This window comes from Sitophilus oryzae, unplaced genomic scaffold (genome assembly GCF_002938485.1).
Source record: "Sitophilus oryzae breed Bouriz unplaced genomic scaffold, Soryzae_2.0 scaffold_857_pilon_pilon, whole genome shotgun sequence".
In the NCBI taxonomy this organism is placed as follows: Eukaryota; Metazoa; Arthropoda; class Insecta; order Coleoptera; family Curculionidae; genus Sitophilus; species Sitophilus oryzae.
The window spans coordinates 3,165,744-3,188,219 of NW_022147480.1; the positions used below are offsets into that span (position 1 = coordinate 3,165,744).

The window sequence follows — 22,476 nt, forward strand, 5'->3', positions numbered from 1 at the left end:
TTTTGAAGATTCTGACTTTGACAAGAGAAAATTCGTTCTGTTCTTTTTTGCGGTTGTTCTTAGCAACCGCTATAGCAGCGCCAGATCCCGTACAACGTATGCGACCCAAAACAATTATACGTTTTTGCTGGAAGCCGAGTATTCCAATCTAAATTTATTTCCTTTATCTATGCATAACTTATAAGCTTTCTATAATTAGGTTTCTATGGATACCCTGACTGCAAGCCTTGCAGCTGTAACAAGGTGGGCTCTCTGGGCGACATCTGCAATGCTCTTGGCAAATGCAACTGTTTGGATAACTATGCCGGTCGTACATGCGATCAATGCAGTCCTGGATATTACAGCTATCCAGAATGTAGACGTGAGTATATTTCAGATAATACCTACAGGGGGTTTTTCATTAAAAGTTACTTAAGACGTAATTTAGACACAAATTTGAACGTTTCAAGTAAAACATTCTTTTTTATATTTGTTTTTATTAAAAATTAATATATTTTTTGCAGCTTGCGAGTGCGACACTCTAGGATCTCTCGGACTGTCATGTGACAATGACGGAAAGTGTAGCTGTCACGACCATTTTGCAGGTTTGAAATGTAACCAGTGCAAAGAAGGATTTTACAATTTCCCCACCTGTGAAGGCAAGTATAAGATTTACAAACTAAAAAACAAAATCAGAAATGGGAAATAAATTGTCATTTACACTAAATTTTAATTAATATCTATACCTTTACCTTTTATTAGGTATTTTTAAAAATTCTCTTGGTAAATGGATTCACTTTTACTTGGATGTAACGCTTGTCGTGTTTCTTCAGCTTATTGTAAAATTTCCTCCTTTTTAATGGAAACGTACTCGAACATGTGCCGAATTCGTACAAAAGGCATTTTTTTGACAAAAAACTGAACTCGATTGACAACGACTATCAATTTATAAACAGGATTGGAAAGTGCCCATAAGGACAATGTAAACACTATTTGGCGCTATTCTTGCAACGGTCGCGATCCAAAGGTTTTGAAAATTTCGGAGCGGTTCGCCTTTTTCCGGAATTATATCGCCAAATATTATTTATTCAAATTTATTATTATTTTCTTTTAATTTTATAAATAAAATATAGTGTGTTGCATAAAGAAACTTTATTTTCTATAAGGACATGTATTGGAAACCGACGTTATGTCCATAGATAAAAGAAAATAATCTACTATTAAGATAGATATGAAACTTAATAGTAAAATTTTGGGTCAAAGCGCCCCTCCGTGTTTTTAGTAGAGACTACGTTTAACCCAGCGCCTTCGCCTTTTCTGCTGTAAATGTTTTTTTTTGTTTATATTTGAATCCAAAGGATTTATTTTTAAAGTTACACTGATATATTCATAGACTTAAAATAAAATATAGACTGAGCATCTCATTCATAAATAGCTGGAACATGCGGTCAGACAATGTCTTGTTATTGTTTTAGGTTATAACGAGTGCGACACGAGCGATAGATAGGTTGTCTCTGTCGTAACGGTCGTTCCCTGACGACTCTGCCGAGAAACACAACACTGTCTTTCGTTTCTCAAGTATACCTGAACTCTCCGTATCATAGCCGGGTATTTTTTTATTTTAATGAAGCTATAATTAAATTAAAAATATATCGTATTTAAACTTTTTTATATTTTATTAAGATTTAGGACAGGTTTTTTTAAATAACAGTTTAGAAAAAACGTCTTAGAGTCCAAAAAGAATTTTATAATCGAAATTGCGTAATTTCTGAAATTAATAATAAATTATTAATTTTAGTCAAACATTTACAACCCCTAATATTAATCAAAACAGGATCTATTCCACAGATATAATAGAATCGGCGACAGGGAGAGAAAAAAAAATATGATTGTTGTAATTTTTTTTCTGGTTAAGTGATGTCTTATGTAAATTAGAGAAAACATAAATCTGTTCCATTAAAGCAAGGAAGGTGATAGGAAGTGGATAAAATGAAAACTACATTTATTTAACTCGGTACTGTCTTTATTATACCGGGTGCGTCCCAAAAGTGGCTCATCCCCATAATTTTTTTATATTTTCAAATAAAAAAACAAGATTTAGTATGTTAGTATATGACATAAATTAGGATTGATTGACGCATTCAATTGTTTTTGGTCACTTCCTGTTTCACCGGAAATGACTTTTAATTTTTAAACGGCACCCTCGGTATATTTCTACTTTATTCGATAGAAAATGACACTCTGAATAGAATGACATATCATATGTCAACTTTTTGACATTGCATATGGTTTTTGACATCGCATATGGTTTAATTGTAATTGTAACACGCTGTTCATAACGACAATTTGACTCGAAATACCAAGTATGTGATATCAATATATTCATAAAAAAATGCTTTTTCCAAATATCCTAATGAGTCACCCTTGTTCCATTTGAAAAAATTGACATATGTATGATTAAAAATACGATTTGTACATCTTTTAACCGGCCTAGACAAGACACGATACCCATTAGACGATCAAAACTATTTTTCCAAGGCTCCTTGATTAAAACTTAGTGTTTTTAACAACACCATGGCACCCTGGATTGAAATTTAAAATAGGATTTGTTTTTAAGCGACAATGTCAAAAGTTGACATATGATATGTCATTCTACTCAGAGTGTCATTTTTTATCGAATAAAGTAGCAATATACCGAGAGTGCCTGTAAAAATCAAAAGATGTAATCATTTCGGTGAAACAGGAATTATGTCATATACCTACTAACATACAAATCTGTTTTTTTTTATCTGGAAAAATAAAAAAGTTATAGGGGTGAGCCACTTTTGAGACGACCCGGTATATTAAAAAATATTGTTTTATAATGTAATATCATTTTAAAATTCTTGTATGTTATTTTAGATTCTGAAGATAATTTTAGAATAAACCGGAATATATTTTTAATAAAAACATTATTAATTATTAACAGGGTTATAATTATGATTTTGTTACAATGTAAGTAAGTAAATAATGTAATGTAAGAGAAAAAAATTCAGATTTTACATTTTACTAAAATATTATCTAAATAAGCGCCTTTCTACAACAACGCCACTGACTCCCAATGGGTAAATTGAGAGTTGCCTACCGGTTAAAAGTCGTTTCAAGACTTAAATGGATTATTTAAGTCAAATTTCTTGCAAATTTGGCACTGGCGAACCATATTTTATAGTTCTTGAACAGAAAAAGTCAATAAAATAAACACTTAAGGACTACAAGCTAAGAAAATGCGTTAATACAGCCGGGGACATAGCGGCAACAAAGCTTTACCGCACACGTGCGACACGTACTACAAGGTAATAAATGAATGAATAGGCTCCCTCGCCTCTAATCGGTGTTGTCATATTGTAAAGAACTTATCCTTTTTAAACAGTATCCATCTATGGAATATTAAAACCTACTTTATTAAACTGTAGTATTAATATCTCAATATATGTGTATAACAAGAAAAAAAATATTGATAATATTAAAGACGTGACAACATAGGCTGGATGAGGAAGGCTCGGTCGACTGTACCCAGAAGTAAATATGTGTACAAAAAAGATTGTTTGTCCGCGTTGAGATGTAAATAGTGTAGTCTATATTTTATTTTAAGTCTATGGATATGTACATAGGCTGGATGAGGAAGGCTCGGTCGACTGTACCCAGAAGTAAATATGTGTACAAAAAAGATTGTTTGTCTGCGTTGAGATGTAAATAGTGTAGTCTATATTTTATTTTAAGTCTATGGATATGTATATCTATTATTATATGTATATCTATTAATATCTATATTTAAGGACAAACAAAATGTTAGCTATGTTGTTAGCTATGTATTTACCAGTCTAAATGATACTAGGCATGCAATTTATATCCGGTATTTCTCCTAGATGTTTCCCTCCCTTTGAAATGAACAAGTTATAGCCATTTTCGGTTTAACAGGAAGAGATAAAAATAACAACTGTATGCCAATCAACGCATATTTATGTAACAAACCAACCAACCAACCAGTTAAAACTGCCTCCTTGCCACCCACTTCAACAATTCAAGTTTTGTATGAAAAACTAATCTTCTCAAATTGAAGTTTTCCAAGAGTAAATTATCAGCAGCAATAATTTCATCGGGGTTTACAATAATCTTAGAAGCCATAATTCTTAAGTTATAATAGTTGTTTCAGCTTAATTATAATTATATTCTGTATTATTCCCTATAAATCTTACCCGCCCCGCGAATGGGTAGTCGTTTGTTATATAAATTAAATGTCTAGTAATAAATTAAATTTCTAACAATTTAAAACAAGCAATCACTAAATTCCGTTAAAAAGTTAATGTGTTAAATGGCAACGCCGCATATGATCGTTAACGGTTGCCTGACGACTCGCTTTATTTTCGTCGGCCTAAACAGCAGGTTTACCAAAACTTGAATTAAACTCACAAGATAGCAATAATAAAGTAAACGCCACGAATGTTTGGGAGTGATTCATCGCTTGATGAAGTTAGAATCGACACGCGCGCTATCATTTTTACATTAAAAACGTAAATTTTTACCGCAGACGTAGGTTTTTAAAGGCCCAGTCTAATCATCTACCTGCGCTCCTCCTACTTATTCTAAAATGTTAGCGTGATTGACAAAGAAGATACTATATCGCGTTTCTTTGATTGATTCGTTTTTGTGCGTCAGTCCATTGGTGTGCTTGCAGTGCGACCAATGGGGCATTCCATTTTATATTTATAATCAAAAATATGTTTTGACAAGACTTTGACAGTTAAAACAACAAATTACAACAGATAATATATTGATTATTATATGACTTGAAACACCACGGCACTGGAAGTAAGTTTTATGTGACCTTGAACAGATTAGTTCACATGGTAGCGACCGATGAATCACTCCCAAACATTCGTGGCGTTTACTATACTTTGAAAATGGACGCTATAAACACTTTTCGGAATTTCTTCAATGAGAGCGGTTTATATTTTGAAAGATTTTATAATTTTTGAAGATTCTTACTTTGACAAGAGAAAGTTATTTCTGTTCATTTTCTGTTTTTGTTTGCAGTTTTCTTAGCAACCGCTATAGCAGCGCCAGATTCCATATACAACGGTCGCGACCCAAAATAATTTCGCGACCTAAAATTTTTACGGACTTTCCAATCTAAACTTGTTTCATTTATCTATGTAAACAGGTCATTAAATAATTCAATAATCATTTAGTAACCTGGCAACAAACATAGTTTTCTAAAGGTTTTCTACAAGCAGCGTTAATACAAATATACCGGGAGATTAATAAATGCAACATTTGTGTCGTTTTAAAATGGAACAAAATATACTAAATTCAGTAATAAATAAAATTATCTATGTACCATGGGAATTATAAAGTGTCAATAACCTCGGGCAATAAGCGTCCCTCGGCCCATAGGTCCTCGTGACAGAAACCTTGTCCTCGGTCATTAACGCCTTTAAAATTCCCTTGATACATAAATAACTATTTTGAAAGAAAATAACTATTAGTTTCGCCATTATCAAAGTAATATATATTTACTTAAACTCTGTTTTTCTGACTCATTTCAATCAAATGAATTGATCTTTGAGTGCAGGATTAAAGAAGGAGAAAATGTTTAAAAGTTTGGTTTTATTCTTTTTTAGATTGTAACTGTCATCCAGCCGGTGTCGTGGAAGGTTTTGCTGGATGCGGTTCTGTTCCAGCAGGTGAATTATGTGAGTGTAAGGAGCGAGTCGAAGGACGCATATGTAACAAGTGCAAGTAAGTACCGTATGATAGAAAAAATTGGTCAAGTGCGAGTCGGACTCGCGCACGAAGGGTTCCGTACCATTCATTATCTATACAACATTAGACACTATATTATTATAAACTTTTTTTCCTATTTAGCTGAAATTTTAAATGCGCGTATAACTAATTTAAAAAAAATGAAGAAACACATTACTAAAAATTGTATTAATCAATAATAAATATGTAAAAAGTAAAAATAAATATGTAAAAATATGTAAAAATTAAAAAAAACGATTAAAAAAAAGTCGCCTTGACTAGGATTCGAACCTGTCTTACTACGGCCCCAACGTCATAGTAGCGTAAAGTCCTAACGCTTTAACCACGCGGCCACCGAGGACTTGAAAGATTTTATGTAAAATTCTTACTTAAAAGATAATGTTTAGTGAAAGTACTTTTTTATTTATAAACATTTATTTAATTCTGTTTTTAGTATTTGTTCTTATAGCGGCAACATAGAGACATTATCTGTAAAAATTTCAACTGTCTAGCTATAACGGTTCATAAGATAGACCTTTGCTGACCTTTGTGACAGACGGACGGACGGACAGCGAAGTCTTAGTAATAGGGTTCCCGTTTTTACCCTTTGGGCACGGAACCCTAAAAAACGGCGTTCAGTTGGCTTCGAACTGACGATCGATGACATTCCCCGTATAATTTTACATATAAAATGATAGCGTTCTTCATTTCATAGCCATCGCTCACGCCGATTTCTGAAACTTTTCTGAAAAAAAATATCGCACTGATTATAGATATTACTACTGATGAAATAATCATTTTTAGACCGCTGTTCTGGAATCTAAGCCCGCACAATGCTCAAGGCTGCGAAGAATGTAACTGCAATAAATCAGGAGTGTTGGGAGGTATCGCAGTGTGCGACTCGGAAGACGGCCAGTGCGTGTGTAAACCTTCTGTGGTTGCCAGGGGTTGTTCAGAGTGTGTAGATGGCACGTACAAATTAGAAGAAGACAATCTTTTTGGTTGTACTGGTAAGTCAATTTGTTTGACTACTGAAAATATGCTTAAATAAGAAAACTTAATTTTAATAAAAATTTATTCTCTTTTTATTAGATTGTGGTTGCGATGTGGGAGGTTCCATAAATAACGTTTGTAACAAGAAAACTGGACAATGTCTCTGTCAGTCTAGAGTGACAGGACGGACCTGCAAAGAACCGCTTCAGGTAAATTATTCTCTTTAAATATTTTAAAACAGTCAAATATAAATTTGTTCTCATTTTAGGCTCACTATTTCCCTACTCTATATCAATACCAGTACGAGGTTGAAGATGGTAGAACGGCAGAAAATACAAGAGTGAGATACGCTCACGACGAGAATATATTTTCAAATTATTCCTGGAAGGGTTATGCGGTCTTCTCTTCTCACCTCCAAAGAGAAGTCATCCAGGAGATTAACATTTTCAAACCGTCTCTATACAGGATCGTTTTTAGGTAAAAATAGAGCTAAGTTAATTAAGCGGCTAGTTTAACGCGCTTAGAGCTAAACTAAATCTCGGACAGGTTGACTAGCGGCGACGGTATCGCCAGCTACATCTCGGACATGTTTTGTGCCACGAAATCGCCCATAAGGTTGCGCATCTTCTTATTTCTTCTATCAACGGTAGTACAAAATACAGTTTGATACTCTAGAAGTTCAAGATGCCTAAAATAATTAAATATAGTCGTACCTCTTAAACTGTATAAGAAATACCTATTTTCAAAGCATAAGCAACATTCTGTATTATTTTCAAACGCAGTTAATTTGTGTTAATAGACCAGTCGGCAAGTAGTTTTAGGTGGAAATAATTAGGGGCAAGCTGGAATAACACTTATTCTCTTTGTTTTGCTTTGTTGAATACTCAGTTAGGAGTTAGGCAGGGATGTGTTCTAGCTCCTCTCCTATTCAACATATTCATGGCAGCGCTCTCTATTATAGTGGACAGCAAACTGCAGGAGAGTGGAATGGGTGTTAGATATAGGTATGGCGGCGGTCTGTGCAACATAAAAAGAGTCAGGGCAAAAACACGTATAAAATTCATCACAGAACTCCAATACGCTGATGACTGCGCTCTAGTTGCAAATACGTTACAGTAATTACAGGAAATGCTGAACACATATACCTGGTCATACGAGACTTTGGGCCTTAAACTGAACATCGATAAAACAAAAATCATGTGCACTTCCGCGGAAAATCATAACAGCGCTATAAAAATCGGAGAAGAACTATTGGAATATGTATCGGAATTTAATTACCTCGGCAGTTTGATTTCGTAAAAGGCAAATATCGACTCTGAAATTCAGCACAGAATCAGCAGCACCTCAAGAGCATTCTGAAAATTAAAAGACAGGGTTTTCTACAATCATGACTTGAGCACAAAAACGAAACTTGCAGTGTATCGAGCAGTAATAATCCCCACCATGTTATATGGAAGCGAAACCTGGGTGCCGTACCGCCGGCACACGAGCGCATTACACAAGATGCAACAGAGACACCTTAGACAACTTTTAAGAATCAAATGGTACCACCATATCTCAAACGTATCAGTCCTTAAAAAAGCAAGCTGCGAGAGCGCTGAAGTCATGATTACTAAATCTCGCTTAAGATGGACTGGCCACATATGCAGGATGCAAGAAAACCGCCTACCGAAATCTCTTCTTTACGGTGAACTTGTAGAGGGTAAGAGGAAACCGGGTGGACAACTCAAAAGATACAAGGATGTTGTTCATGAAAACTTAAAGGGGATAAGTATGCAGCATCAGTGGGAGGAAGCAGCGCACAATAGAACGCAATGGAGAAGAATTGTAAATTCAGTTAATAACGACAACCAAAAAGTAAAGAGGCAACAAAGTAATGAGATTTTTGAATGTCCGGAGTGCGGAAGAGAGATAACATCACGTATCGGGCTTTTCAGTCACAGATAAGCTCATGACAGGAAACGCCTTGCGTAACCATCTTTTGATGCGTGTCAAATACTCGTCAGCGAGTAATGGCAGTGAATACTCAATACTAAATTTGCACGGTCTAGCGATCCCGGATTTGGTCACCATATTGGAAAATACTGTCAAATTATGACATTTTTATGTTTTTTTTTAATAACTCGGTCTGGGTGCACTGTACAGAAAATTTGAAAGAGACTAAAAAGAAAGCTATTTAAATTCTCTACAAACGGTCCTATTCACTGATTTCGTGTATGAACAGGTTAACGAGATAGAGGCGCTTAAATACAAACATACGAGTATATTAGTGGTTCATTTAATATGAGAAACTGATTCTATGTAAATTTGAATAATTTGCCAGTACAAATTTATGTTTTCTTGTGCTCTTTTCCACACTACCTGGCGGTAGATCACTCGGCGCACTTTTCTTTAAGTGGTTTCCCCTATAAGCCTAATCCTAATCTTTGTGTCTTACTTCGGAATAGTATTATGAAACACTAAAACTAAATTTTAGTAAATTTTGGTTCGCGGTTATTTCCCCTATCCGCCACCTGTGGTCGCGTCCGATGGGAGTTTGGAGTTCTCCACGCGGATTTTCTCAAAAACTGACTACGGAAACACGGAATATCTCAAAAACTGCGACTTTGACTGATTTTGATGTTATTACAAATTTTGTTGCAAATATTATTCCTAATCATAAATTGAAAACCGCGTTTCGCTAGCTACTGTAATTTTGGAGTTACGATTTTTTAAAATTTTTAACCCCCTCCCCTAGCCCCTTACCAACCACCCACCCCCACCAAAAACTAATGGCCAGATTCTCGGGTGCCACAGTATTTTTGTGCCAAATTTGGTTAAAATCGGTTTAGCGGTTTTTGAGTTATCGTGTTACAGACAGACGGACAGACAGACAGACATCATAAAAATATTTTGTATTTAGGTCATTTATGACCCAAATAACTCATTTAGAGTGAAATTAAAAAAAAAATAGCCTTAGATGTTAATTGCTATAACTTTAGAACTGATAAGTTTAGGAGATAAATTAATAGAACCTTTTTTGTAGAGAATTTAATTCGCTTTATTTTTGGTTACCTGCATTTTTTTTCTACAATGCACCCAGACCGAGATATTTTAAAAAAATCCATAAAAATGTAGTTCTTATATCGACTTTTTCAAAATGGCGGCCAAATCCGGGATCGACAGACCGTGCAAATTGAATATATCATTCAGCACATCAAAACAAAGAAAATAAAAAATAATTCAGCTTGCCCCTAATTGTTTCCACCTAGGTTTATATAAAACGACGTACCGACTGGCCTATAAACACACTATCGTGTGTTTTAGGTATGTCAATCCAAACCCCTATACAGTTACTGGAGGTGTGCGAATTATACCCGACAATCCCAACGCCAACGAACAATATTTGAAGGTTCATTTTAAGAGTACTCCCATTCCAGACTTCACCACAGCTTCCGGAGAAAGTAGTACCGTCGCCACGCCGTTCGTGGTCGATCCTGGCAGATGGAGCATCAACATTAACATCAACGACAGCGTTCTCCTAGTAATTGAACCATATAGAGTTACAAAAACCACAGTATAAAAATATAAGCAGTAGTTGTAGGGTACTTTCGTCGATTTAATTTATTTTGTTTTGGAAGCATCAGTATATCGTGTTATGGTTTGGTTTGATTTGGTTTTTTTGTTATTATGGTGTTTTAATTGCTGATAAAGCTATCCTTACCTCATTTTGTGAATGTACAGGGTATCCCACTAAGAATAGCTCTCGGCTGTATCTCGGAAACTATTAGCCGTAGGGGCTGCGGAAATAAGATTTATAGCTAAAGAGGCTATGGGAAATTGCTGGAAATTATTTTCAAGTTTGTAGAACGACCGCTAGGGGGCGCAACTGCAACAAAAAATAAGAAAATGGAGTTTTTACACAATTTTGCCTAGATAAGGTGTACTATAAGTAATAGCTTCATAATCTTCTGTAAATTTTGAACATTTTTTGTTAAAGTCATTTTCCCCTAACTACCAAAATAAAATGGTGGGGGAAGGTTAGATCTATTTTTATTTAAATATTAATAATTCTGGACGGGATGATCGGAATCCAACAAGCGATGGCTCGTTTAAAAGAGCGTTTCTTACCCTATATTGTACCATATAAACAATAATAATAAGCTTTTGAACGTAGACGCTAGGGGGCGTTGTCTTACAATTTAACAAACATTGCGCGTTTTTTCAAAAAAATTAAATGCAATAGTATATGTAATTTTAGCTGATAGTAAAGAGTAGTAAAAGTTTAAAAAGTCAGCGAAAACCGTATCTTGATATCTTCTTTCAAACCGAAGATATTAGCAAAATTATAATAAATACCAAAAAATAAGCCCTTAATTACATTATTTTTACAACACGGTATCAGTAGCCCTCTTAATTATGCCCATTTTAACAAAAAAATAAGATAGAAACAGTTAGTTTATTTTAAAATCGACGAAATACCAGAATACCATAATACTAGAGGTATTAATATCTAATAATTAAGATATTAATAACAGTGAACAAGAAACGATAATTCAGTGAAGTAATGGTAGGCTTTGGAAAAAGTTGCTTTTGACGTAATAGTTAAAACGTCAATTGTTATTAGATCAACATTTTGATAGTCTTATCAGCGTTTTTATCTTTTGATTGCTTTTTCAAAATGCCAACAACTTCAACTATTTCAAATAATAAAGGCATCATTTTATTATTTTTATTTATCTCTTGCGGATCCGAAATTTAAAGAATCCTATAAAAAATTTCCAACGCATTTAAAATCTGATTTAACAAACTCGTTATATTGATACGTTTCCAACTTCCAACGCATTTAATAGTGATTTAACAAACAAAAAATGTTATTGACCAACATAAATCATAAATTAATGAATAAGTTGCAGGTATTAATAATAGATATGATAATTTCGATTATAAAGAAATTTAAGGAGAATAATCCTGGAAATATATTTCCAGAGGCTTTCAAATCGTTTGTTTTGTTTGTTACTAAACCATTCACAAGTACTTGGTTTGAGAGACATTTTTCATGTTTGAAATACATTAAAATTTATAGTAGAGACTCCATGAAAAATAAACGTCATCGCCACTTGCCTTACTTTCAATCTAAAAAGATCTTTTCACAGCTCTTCAATAATCTGATGATTTTACTGATATAATAATAAATAACTTTTCTTTATTAAGAGACCGACTCATCAATTTAATATATAAAACATAATTATTTTTTCTCTCAATACTACCAATTTTTAAGTTTTTCGTAAATAAATAAAAATAAAATAAAATTCTATGATGTACTCCATAGTGACTCCATAGTAATAGAAAAAAAATAGGTAACAGATAAAATAGATTAATAAAAACTATACTTGTACAGGGTGGGTCAAATTCGACGCTTTTAAATGGAAACCCCCTTTTCTATAGGAGATAGGCGAAAACTAATATCGGTGTCTGGAGCTCAATTTTCATCAAAAACATGATGGTGAAAACCGCACATCAATATCTGTTACCGCTTCGGAGTTACGGGGTGTTTTTCAAAAATGTGCATTTTTAACAAATCGCTGTAACTTTTTTGCTATGGAAAATTTTGTATTTCTATGAAAACATTTCCAAAGCACCTTTTTACGTAGAATTTAATGGTTTAAGTATAATTTTTTTAAATTAATAATTTAAGAGTTATCAACAGAAAAATTGATTTTTTATTTGGGACACCCTCTATATTTTTAATTAACTGAAAAGAATTTAAAATTACCTTTCCAAAAATATAGCACACTTGATATTTTGTTATAATTCTCTTCGAAATACAGAATTTTTAAAAGTTCGCCACTTTTAACTAGTAGGCTTTGGACCCCTTATTGATGATATGCCTTTAATGGAACTCGAAAACATATTTTTCCAGCAAGACGACGCTCCGCCTCTGAACGCTGAAGTTATCAGCAAATTTTTGCAGCCAATTTCAAGAATAATTGAAGAGCTAACCATGATCCCAGCCGTTGGCCGTCGAGGCCGCCTGACTTAGTGCCCATGGATCTAATCCTATGGATATATTTGCGGGAGAATAAAGGTTCCTTATTCTTTCGTATAACCTAGACAAGAATTAGAAATACTTAGCAGTTATGAGAGGGTATCTTTCACCCCCACTGAGTTAATGAATTCCGTGAGAAATGTTCAAAACTACCCCCTCTGTCCATAACAGAAGACTGTCGATAAGTCGGACACCTGTAGCAAAATCTCAAGTCTCGGTTTGCTATTTATTTTTATTGTTATTAGATATAGTTTAAATGTGTTGATGTTGGTTAAATATAGTTTAAATTGTCATAAAATTCTGCATCTCTCATAGAAAATATTATTTTCGTTTTAACTGATGCTCACAGCTAGAATTTTTTTGCATTACAGCCGGTGCCGTTCAAAGCCTACTTATTTAAAGCGGGCGAATTTTTATATACCCTATATCTCGAAGAGGAATCGAGCAAAATATCAAGTGTGTTATATTTTTGGAAGGGTAATTTTAAATTCTTTTCAATAAATTAAAAATATACAGGGTGACCCATATAAAAAATCAAATTTTCTGTTGATAATCCTTAAATTATTAATTTTAAAAAAATTATACTTAAACCATTAAATTCTACGTAAAAAGGTGCTTTGGAAATGTTTTCATAAAAATACAAAATTTTCCATAGCAAAAAAGTTACAGCGATTTGTTAGAAATGCATATTTTTGAAAAACACCCCGTAACTCCGAAACGGTAACACATATCGATATGCGGTTTTCACCATCATGTTTTTGACAAAAATTGGGCTCCAGACACCGATATTAGTTTTTGTCTATCTCCTATAGAAAAGGGTGTTTCCATTTAAAAGCATCGAATTTGACCCACCCTGTACATTATAATAAATACTTGTACATTTGTACATTATAAATATTTTTGAGCTATGTTTTTAACCCAGAGATAACATATATTTACAAACTGGGTATTATGTAAATTAGGGGGGGGGGCAAATAGACGCAACTAAAATTTTGTCGCCTACCCAGTCACACGGGTCACGATCCGCCACTGCTATCACGTAATGAGAGCTTTACCGAAAGGTTGTGATGAACTAGGCGATGCGGCAAAATTTCATGTTTAATATCAAAAAATGTAATTTTTTTTATCCTTTTTTAGCAAAAAAACGCGTGCTTCTTGGTCGAGATAAGTTGTAAAAGACAACCGTATATTAATTTAATAAACAACTACACCGTAAAATCACCGCCAATGGCGACAAAATAACTTATGCTTACTGCTTACATTTTTAAACCGTGTCCCTAAAAACATTCACACTTAAATAATTCGTCTTTTAGGATTATTTCGTCTTATTGCCCGAAGACTTTTACCTAGCTACGGTTTTGAACTACAAAATTGAGACACCCTGTACTATCAATCAGACGGATCTATGCAGACACTACGCCTACCCGAATATATCTTACTATGACAGAACTTTTGGCGTGGGAGGATACACAACTGACGGAAAAAAGGACGAGATTCTTAAAGAATACTTTAAAGACAGTAACGTAAGTTGTTGGCTATTTTATTTTTCTACGTTCCATATAATATAATATACAAGTGAATCTGGTTTCGATATGTTCACAATCTTTCATAATCCGAATGGAATCGATAGACGATAGTTAGATTTCTTTCTCAATCATCCCAGTTCAGAAAATGACTCCATCAAATTTGCGATTGAGAAAGTGAAAAACTTCTGTCTGCCGTTTCTAGATGTCCTTGTTAGTTGAAATAGGGGATGTGTTGACTATATAACCACAGATTATACAGATTATAAACTTTATTTTTTCTTTATTGTTTTTCGTGGTTCCAATTTTCGGAATCGGGCACTAGTTAGGTTACTAGTTTGCGCACATAGCACGCCCACTTATGGCCTCTAAAATTGTGCACAGCGCCTGACCGGCACAGTTATTAGAGAGATATCGGAAAACCGAATAGCGTCATGCAGTATTTACGCGTACCTTATCATGGTTACGATATGCGCGAGTCAATTTTTAACGCAACACCCGCTAATAACGTTACCGCCTGACGTAATTTGCGGATCAATTACACCAAGCGCTATTTCTAAATAACGTTTAAGGATTGCTTAAATGGGCATGTGCGGGTATTTGATAACCGAGGCCGGGGTGCAACTTTGTTCAAGTTAGCAACCGATCGTTAATTCTGCGAAATATGGTATCACTATCACACTCTTGCACACGTTGTGCGACACGGTCTAGGCAGTCGCCTCGCCACAAAGCGAGAAATCAGAATATCGCTACGAATCGATGTTGCTACTGAACATAGTGCCTCAAGCTACAAAATTACTTTGCTATCGCTTTGAAACATGAACAAAGTTGCACCCCCGGCCGGCGAGATCTTTTATTTTAGGTTATGTTTGAATTGTTTTGAATTATTACTTTAGTTTTATTAGGTAATTTGATATTTAAGTAGCTGGGATTGGTTTTAATTAAATAAATATGGCCCAAAATGTGAATTCCACCTCTTCCAATATTAAAGAACCTATAAAGAGGTTTAGGTTTACAGCAGATGACGACTTAAGCTTGATTTTCATGCGTCCGTTATCCGTTGATACGATGGTCCGATATTAATTTTATTGGTTGACTTTAAAGACTTCAATTGGTTAGAAACGGTTAACCAATCGAAGTCTTTAAATTCAACCAATAAAATTAATATCGTATCATCGTATCGTCGGACAACGGATGCATGAAAATCAAGCTTTAGCCCTTCGAAGAGAATTTGTTGCTTGTTGTTCTAAACCCATTGGCAGACGTTGAACAATAAAGCACTGGAAATAAACACTTTAGCTCTTTAGTTTTAAAATACCTAATAAAACAATTTCAAAGTTTTAAATTCAAAGTTAGGTTAAGTTTAAACAGCGGACGCGACGCGAACAGCATTCTTTCCGATCCGATAACTATAAATGAAAGCACTGTTCATTAAAATGTTGTATCCTGTGTTATAGGGCTTGTTTCTCTCTACAATTGCCTGTCTCACAATGTACCGTTTGTGTCCAGGAAGGGTTCATAGTTTCATAGTTGTCGATTTTCGAAAGTAAATCTGTACATTTATATTATTTTGTATATGTTTCATTTTATTCATTTTATGGAAAGCACTGTTCATTAAAATGTTATATCCTGTGTTATAGGGCTTGTTTCTCTCTATAATTTCCTGTCTCACAATGTACCGTTTGTGTCCAGGAAGGGTTCATAGTTTCATAGTTGTCGATTTTCGAAAGTAAATCTGTACATTTATATTATTTTGTATATGTTTCATTTTATTCATTTTATGGAAAGCACTGTTCATTAAAATGTTATATCCTGTGTTATAGGGCTTGTTTCTCTCTATAATTTCCTGTCTCACAATGTACCGTTTGTGTCCAGGAAGGGTTCATAGTTTCATAGTTGTCGATTTTCGAAAGTAAATCTGTACATTTATATTATTTTGTATATGTTTCATTTTATTCATTTTATGGAAAGCACTGTTCATTAAAATGTTATATCCTGTGTTATAGGGCTTGTTTCTCTCTATAATTTCCTGTCTCACAATATACCGTTTGTGTCCAGGAAGGGTTCATAGTTTCATAGTTGTCGATTTTCGAAAGTAAATCTGTACATTTATATTATGTCGTATATGTTTCATTTTATTCATTTTATGGAAAGCACTGTTCATTTGAAATCGACCGAAATGCACCAAACCTATACTTAATAAAATTGAATTAATTCCAGCATTTGCAAAACATCAAGGTCTACAACAGGGTACCTCTACTCAACTCCAACCAATCAGAGATCTACTTCAATCTGACAGCTTCCAAGCCAGGGGCTTACGTCTTGCTCGTCAATTACATCACACCTTTAGACGATTTACGCACTCATCGCGTGAATGTGGTCGCTCAAACCAAGTATGGACCTCAAAACGGTAACGTCATCCTATACTCCTGTCCGTACACTAGCATGTGCAGGCAGGTAGTCACCAATGAGCGAGATGGCGTGGGAATATTTGAAATCGATGGGAATTCTATGGTGGTACAGCTAAAGGTTTGTATTTGATTAGCTTAACCAAGGTTTATAGAGGGTGTCATTGAAATGGCGTAAAAAAAGGCGTATCAGGGGGTGATAGTACTACTAAAAATAGTAAAAAAAGTTCCTATAAGTATAGGGCAGAAAATGCATATTAAGGGAGTTAGGGGCACTGAAAGGGTGAATTTAAAAAACGGTTGCTTTGAAATTGTGGGCTTAAAAAACGAGATAAAATTTCGAAAAAAAATGCTTTGCCATAAATTTTGGCCCTAAATCAAATGGTGATACTGAAAAATTATTTGGAATAGCGGAAAGGGTAGTTTTTGCAAGGGTAGGGTCGTTTTGTGAATAACTTCTTAGAGGTTATCTTTTTTGCAACATGGGTGTATTTTTTGAAAACTACATACTTTTTCCTACAAAAAAGGTACTCTTGTTGCACATCGCCCAGAGCGATGGTTTTCGAGAAAATTGAAGGCAAGAAAGAGTTTGCTCTGATGGGTTGGTATCAACATAAACTTATGAAAGTTATGGCAGTTCAAAAGTTACCAAGTAGTTATCAAATAATTAATTGAACAATCAAAATTTTATGATTTTTAAAATATCTTATTGCTTTAAAAAACGAAATAATCCAGTAGATTTCTACTTCTGGGGCCACTTTGAAAGTTTTGGTTTACTCAGTGCCGATTAATACTGAAGAGCAACTACGGCAACGCATTATTGACTGTTCCAATCAAATTCAGACAAACACCAAGGATATTCTACAGGGTACGCAGATCTTGGAGAAGAAGAGCAGATGTCTGCATTGAAATGAATGGTGGTCACTTTAAACATTTACTATGAATGAATTAAGGAATGCATTATTTTAATAAGGAATTTTGGTAATTGGTTTATTTCGTTTTTAAAGCAATAAGATGTTGAAATTTTGATTTTACAATTAATTATTTAATAACTACTTGGTTACTTTGAACTGCCATAACTTTCATAAGTTTATGATGAGTTAGCAACCCATCAGAGAGCAAACTCTTTGCCTTCAATTTTCTCGAAAACCATCACTCTGGGCGATGTGCAACAAGAGTACCTTTTTTGTAGGAAAAAGTATGTAGTTTTCAAAAAATGAACCCACGTTGCAAAAAAAATAACCTCAAAAAAGTTATTCGCGAAACAACCCCCTACCCTTGCAAAAACTACCCTTTCCGCTTTTCCAAATAATTTTTCAGTATCACCATTTGATTTAGGGTCAAAATTTATGACAGAGCATTTTTTTTCGAAATTTTATCTCGTTTTTTAAGCCTACAATTTCAAAATAACCGTTTTTTAAATTCACCCTTTCAGTGCCCCTAACACCCTTAATATGCATTTCCGCCCTATACTTTAACTATTTTTTCGTATTATTACATTATACTGATGATTCATTACTACTCCACCAAATATTAGCAATAAGCAGAGCTGTGACGAGTCAGTTTTAAAAAGACTTAAATTTTAAGCGTTAAGTCATTTCTAAAATCAGAATGACTTAAATATTAAATCAATTACAACATAAAGTTCAAATGATTTAAATCTTAAGTTCTTGACTTAAATCGATCGTTTTATTTCTGCAACAAGTCATTTTGATAAAGTCTTAAATCAATATAACGTTATTGGGAATCATTTTTATAACTTATGTCTAAATTTTTAACTTAAATCGTGAATATCTGCAAGTTAAGTCAGTAAAATGACTTAAATCACCAATACATACCCATTACATACCCAATACGCGCACGCGTAAAAATCAAACGGTTTCGAAAAAGTGTCACCGACACACGATCTGCTGTTGGGCTGTCGCTTGAGAGTTCAAAAGGAAATGCCGTTGTTAAAAATTTATCATTGAAATACAGGGTGTTTGAAAAATATGTGCCATCTCTCGTGGGAAGATTCCTCACGTAAAAATAAGATTTATTTTTCATATCAACATAGGTCCGATTCTGCTTTGTTTCGTAGCTACAGGGTGTTAAAGCCTTAATATTTTTTCGATTTATTATAATTTTCTTCCAAGTGCTTTTATCGTTTCGAATGAAATTTTGAGGGTAAAATTTACTATAAGTGTGACATATATTTTAAAGCTAAAAAAATAACGACATATTTATCAGGGACGTGCATAGGGGTTATCACTGGAATATATTTCTAAAAAATCATGTACACCACTGAGTTTTTTTTCTCTTGTTAGCGAAATAGTGTAAGCAATTTAATGCCGATTAAAAGTTGTGTCTTGATATTTTGTCGATTTCAGCCTTTTTGACGAGATAAACAGAATTTTATTAATTTGCCTTGATTCAAGTCTAATAGCAACCTTTAAAAAATTTTAATATCATTAACTTGCGAAAGTACTCATCGATTCCTCGTCAAAAAATATGAAAAAATGTTCCTATAAACATGGGTATAAATACCATTATTTTTTTATTTGAAATTGCTGTAGGTTGGACTAATAATATATATATATATATATATATATATATATATATATATATATATATATATATATATATATATATATATATATATATATATATATATATATATATATATATATATATATATATATATATATATATATATATATATATATATATATATATATATATAATAGGCATAAAACGACTTACACAATTTTGATAACAAAAGAAAAAAAGTCAGTGGCTCACATGTTTTTTATTGAAAGTATTGCAGTGATAACGCATATGCACGTCCCTGATGAATTTATCGACACTTTTTTAGCATTAAAATATGTAGCACTTATAGTAACTTTTACCCTCAAAATTTCAGTTTTTTGAAACACCCTGAATATGAAATTCTGACTTAATTCTTTTCTAAAAAAACTTAAATCTTTTCAAATATTTAAGCCTTTTTTAATGACTTTTAAGTCTTCTTTTATTTCGGAATAAAGACACAGATCGTCATTAAAATTATTTAAATCAAAAAGACTTAAGTTTTGTGTGAGCTTGCAGCTCTGTCAGTGTATTATATTTATTATTTTATATAAAATTAGAGTGAAGACTCGAACGTGGGCATTCACTCCATCTACTTGATCCCCTACGCAGAATGGTCGCTGGACTTCATCAAGCCCAAACCGGTTTGCGTGAGCAAAGACGGCAATTGCGTGGTGGGATCCTTCATAAACCCCCCGGAAACTAAAAAAATCCAATTCGAACAAGACGTCGAAGAGGAACTGCTCAAAAATCGACCGCCGATCCACCAATACAACAACAACACCTACATCTGGCTAAATAAGGGCTACAACACCATGGACCTCCGAGGAAAAGTGCCCTACGCTGGGTATTATTCGTTCGTGTTGCATTACTACCAACCCGACCATCCTGGTAAGTTTCTTTGAATGTAGTAGACAATGATTAAGTATTGAAACTAAAAACGTCTACTAATGCCGGGTCCAGACCAAGCAGACAAAACAACGACAAGACAGAAACATTCATGTTCAGTGGCGTAACAACAGAATCACGGGCCTGTGTGCAAAAATTTTACCGGGCCCCCTATTACACCTACATATTTCAATACTTATATACTAATCTGAATAATATGCACTCATATTTTAGGTTAGAAATAACATTATCAAATTAATTTTTATATAGTATTATCCTTGTTTGGGTATTATTTATTACTGCAACACAGAATATATAACCCAAAACATATAAAATATCAAATAAATAAAAAAAAAATAAAAATAAAACAAAAAACAACAACAAAACTAACTAAATTAATATAAACAATGTAAATAGGAACATGAACATGTTAAGAAAGATGTATTGGGAATTGCCGTCATAACCAGCACAGGTAATTGCGATATTATTTGAAGCAAGAACAAATTGAATTTAAGTGCTATAGCAATTTTTATACTCTTTGTATGACAGCAATATAATGATAATAAGATATTTATATATATATATATATATATATATATATATATATATATATATATATATATTAATATATTTAAAACGTTATATATATATATATATATATATATATATAATCTGTTTAAAACGTGCACCGTCTTCCGATGCCATCTCTCCATCCTGTCTGTCTCTCCAACCGTCTCGAGAGATCTTTCCTCCATAAACGTCAATCCTTCCTGCCAACTTCTTCTCGGTCTACCCGGTTTTCTTCTTCCTGCAGGTTTCCAGTTTATAATTTGCTTTGGGATTCTTATTTCTGCCATTCTTTGGACATGCCCGTGCCATATGAGTTGACTGTTCTTTATGTCGTCCACTATCGTATTGTTGCGGACCCGTGTGAACTCGACCTAACCTAACTATATGTCCCGCCCTCAGATGACCTTAACATCGCATTAAAGAATAGACACCGTAATGATTCATTCGTTCGAGAAGAATCGAGTCCCACTGGAATGGACTAGTACATACGAGAACATTCGAAAACCTTCTCTACGCACCTAACGATCTATGGACTATTCTAGAGTTCTTTACCTGTCGGTATAAAAGCCGGCGGCTGTGGCCTACAGAGGGCAGTTATAAATCGACAAGTGCAGTTGAGTTGACGCTAAAATTCAAAATAAATTCTTAGTTATAAATCGTTTGTAAATAGTTCTATAAGTCTTTTATCGTTATTGTTTTTGTTAATTAGTGTTAAATAAATAGTGTTTAAATAAATTGTGACTTTCTATCCACACGGAACCGACGAAAAACGTAACAGTATGTTTAACTTCCATAATCTCTCTTATGCGTTCATTAGTTATTCGCTCGAGTCTTGATTTGCCTGCTGATCTTCTCCAAAAATCCATCTCTGTAGCTTCCAGCATTCGTTTTGTTGTTTTCTTAATTGGCCAGACTTCACAGCTGTACGTGGTTATACTCTTTATGATGGTATTGTATATTAAGTTTTGTTCTTGTTGTTTATACTTCTGTCCCACAGTATCCCATTCAATACCGTGATAGCATTCCTTCCAAGTTGGTTTCGTTCTTTAATTGCTGTATCCCACAGTCCATCATTTGTGATTTGCATACCCAAATATTTGTATTTTGTGCAGCACTTAATTTTCTTCCCTTCTTCTAGTATTAGATCTTGTTGTTCTCCTCCGATACACATATATTCTGTTTTGTTAGTATTGATCTCGAGTCCCCATTTCTGATATTCTTCTATAAGCTTACGTGTCATATAATTTATGTCATCGTAATCTTGTGCTATGATCACCTGATCGTCCGCGAAGCAAAGTGTGTAGAGCATGTTATCCCCTATGGGTACTCCCATATTTCTACATTTTTGCTTCCAACCTTTGAGAACTAGTTCGAGATATATCTTGAACAGTGTTGGTGAAATATAGCACCCTTGTTTCAGACCTTTGGTTCCATTAAATCCTGTTGTTAACTTTTTGCCGACTTTTATTCTAGTTTTTGTTTGTTTATATAATGATTTCACTGCTTTTATTAGCTCTACATTTATATTGGTTTTTTCCATAGCTTCCCAAAGTCTCACAAGGGGAACGCTGTCGTATGCCTTCTGCAGGTCCACGAACACAAGATGTAGCTCTTGGTTTATATTGTTCTTTTTACTTAGATATTTTTTTACGAATGGAATACCTTGTACCTACAGGGTATCCCATTTTCATGTGTTTTGTTGCCCTTATGAATAGGTTTTCACAATAGTCGGCTACTTTTT

General features: G+C 33.9%; 1 protein-coding gene across 1 annotated transcript in view; it reads left to right on the forward strand.

Annotated features, from left to right (window-relative positions):
• LOC115889992 (laminin subunit alpha) overlaps positions 1 to 22,476 on the forward strand; it is a 126,615-nt gene that overhangs the window by 21,041 nt on the left and 83,098 nt on the right. The window contains exons 10-19 of the mRNA XM_030910100.1: positions 200 to 361; positions 504 to 638; positions 5,640 to 5,757; positions 6,565 to 6,770; positions 6,853 to 6,962; positions 7,022 to 7,230; positions 10,060 to 10,276; positions 14,095 to 14,304; positions 16,525 to 16,833; positions 19,838 to 20,168. Coding sequence (XP_030765960.1) covers positions 200 to 361; positions 504 to 638; positions 5,640 to 5,757; positions 6,565 to 6,770; positions 6,853 to 6,962; positions 7,022 to 7,230; positions 10,060 to 10,276; positions 14,095 to 14,304; positions 16,525 to 16,833; positions 19,838 to 20,168 — 2,007 coding nt within the window. The remainder of the gene's footprint in view (positions 1 to 199; positions 362 to 503; positions 639 to 5,639; positions 5,758 to 6,564; positions 6,771 to 6,852; positions 6,963 to 7,021; positions 7,231 to 10,059; positions 10,277 to 14,094; positions 14,305 to 16,524; positions 16,834 to 19,837; positions 20,169 to 22,476) is intronic.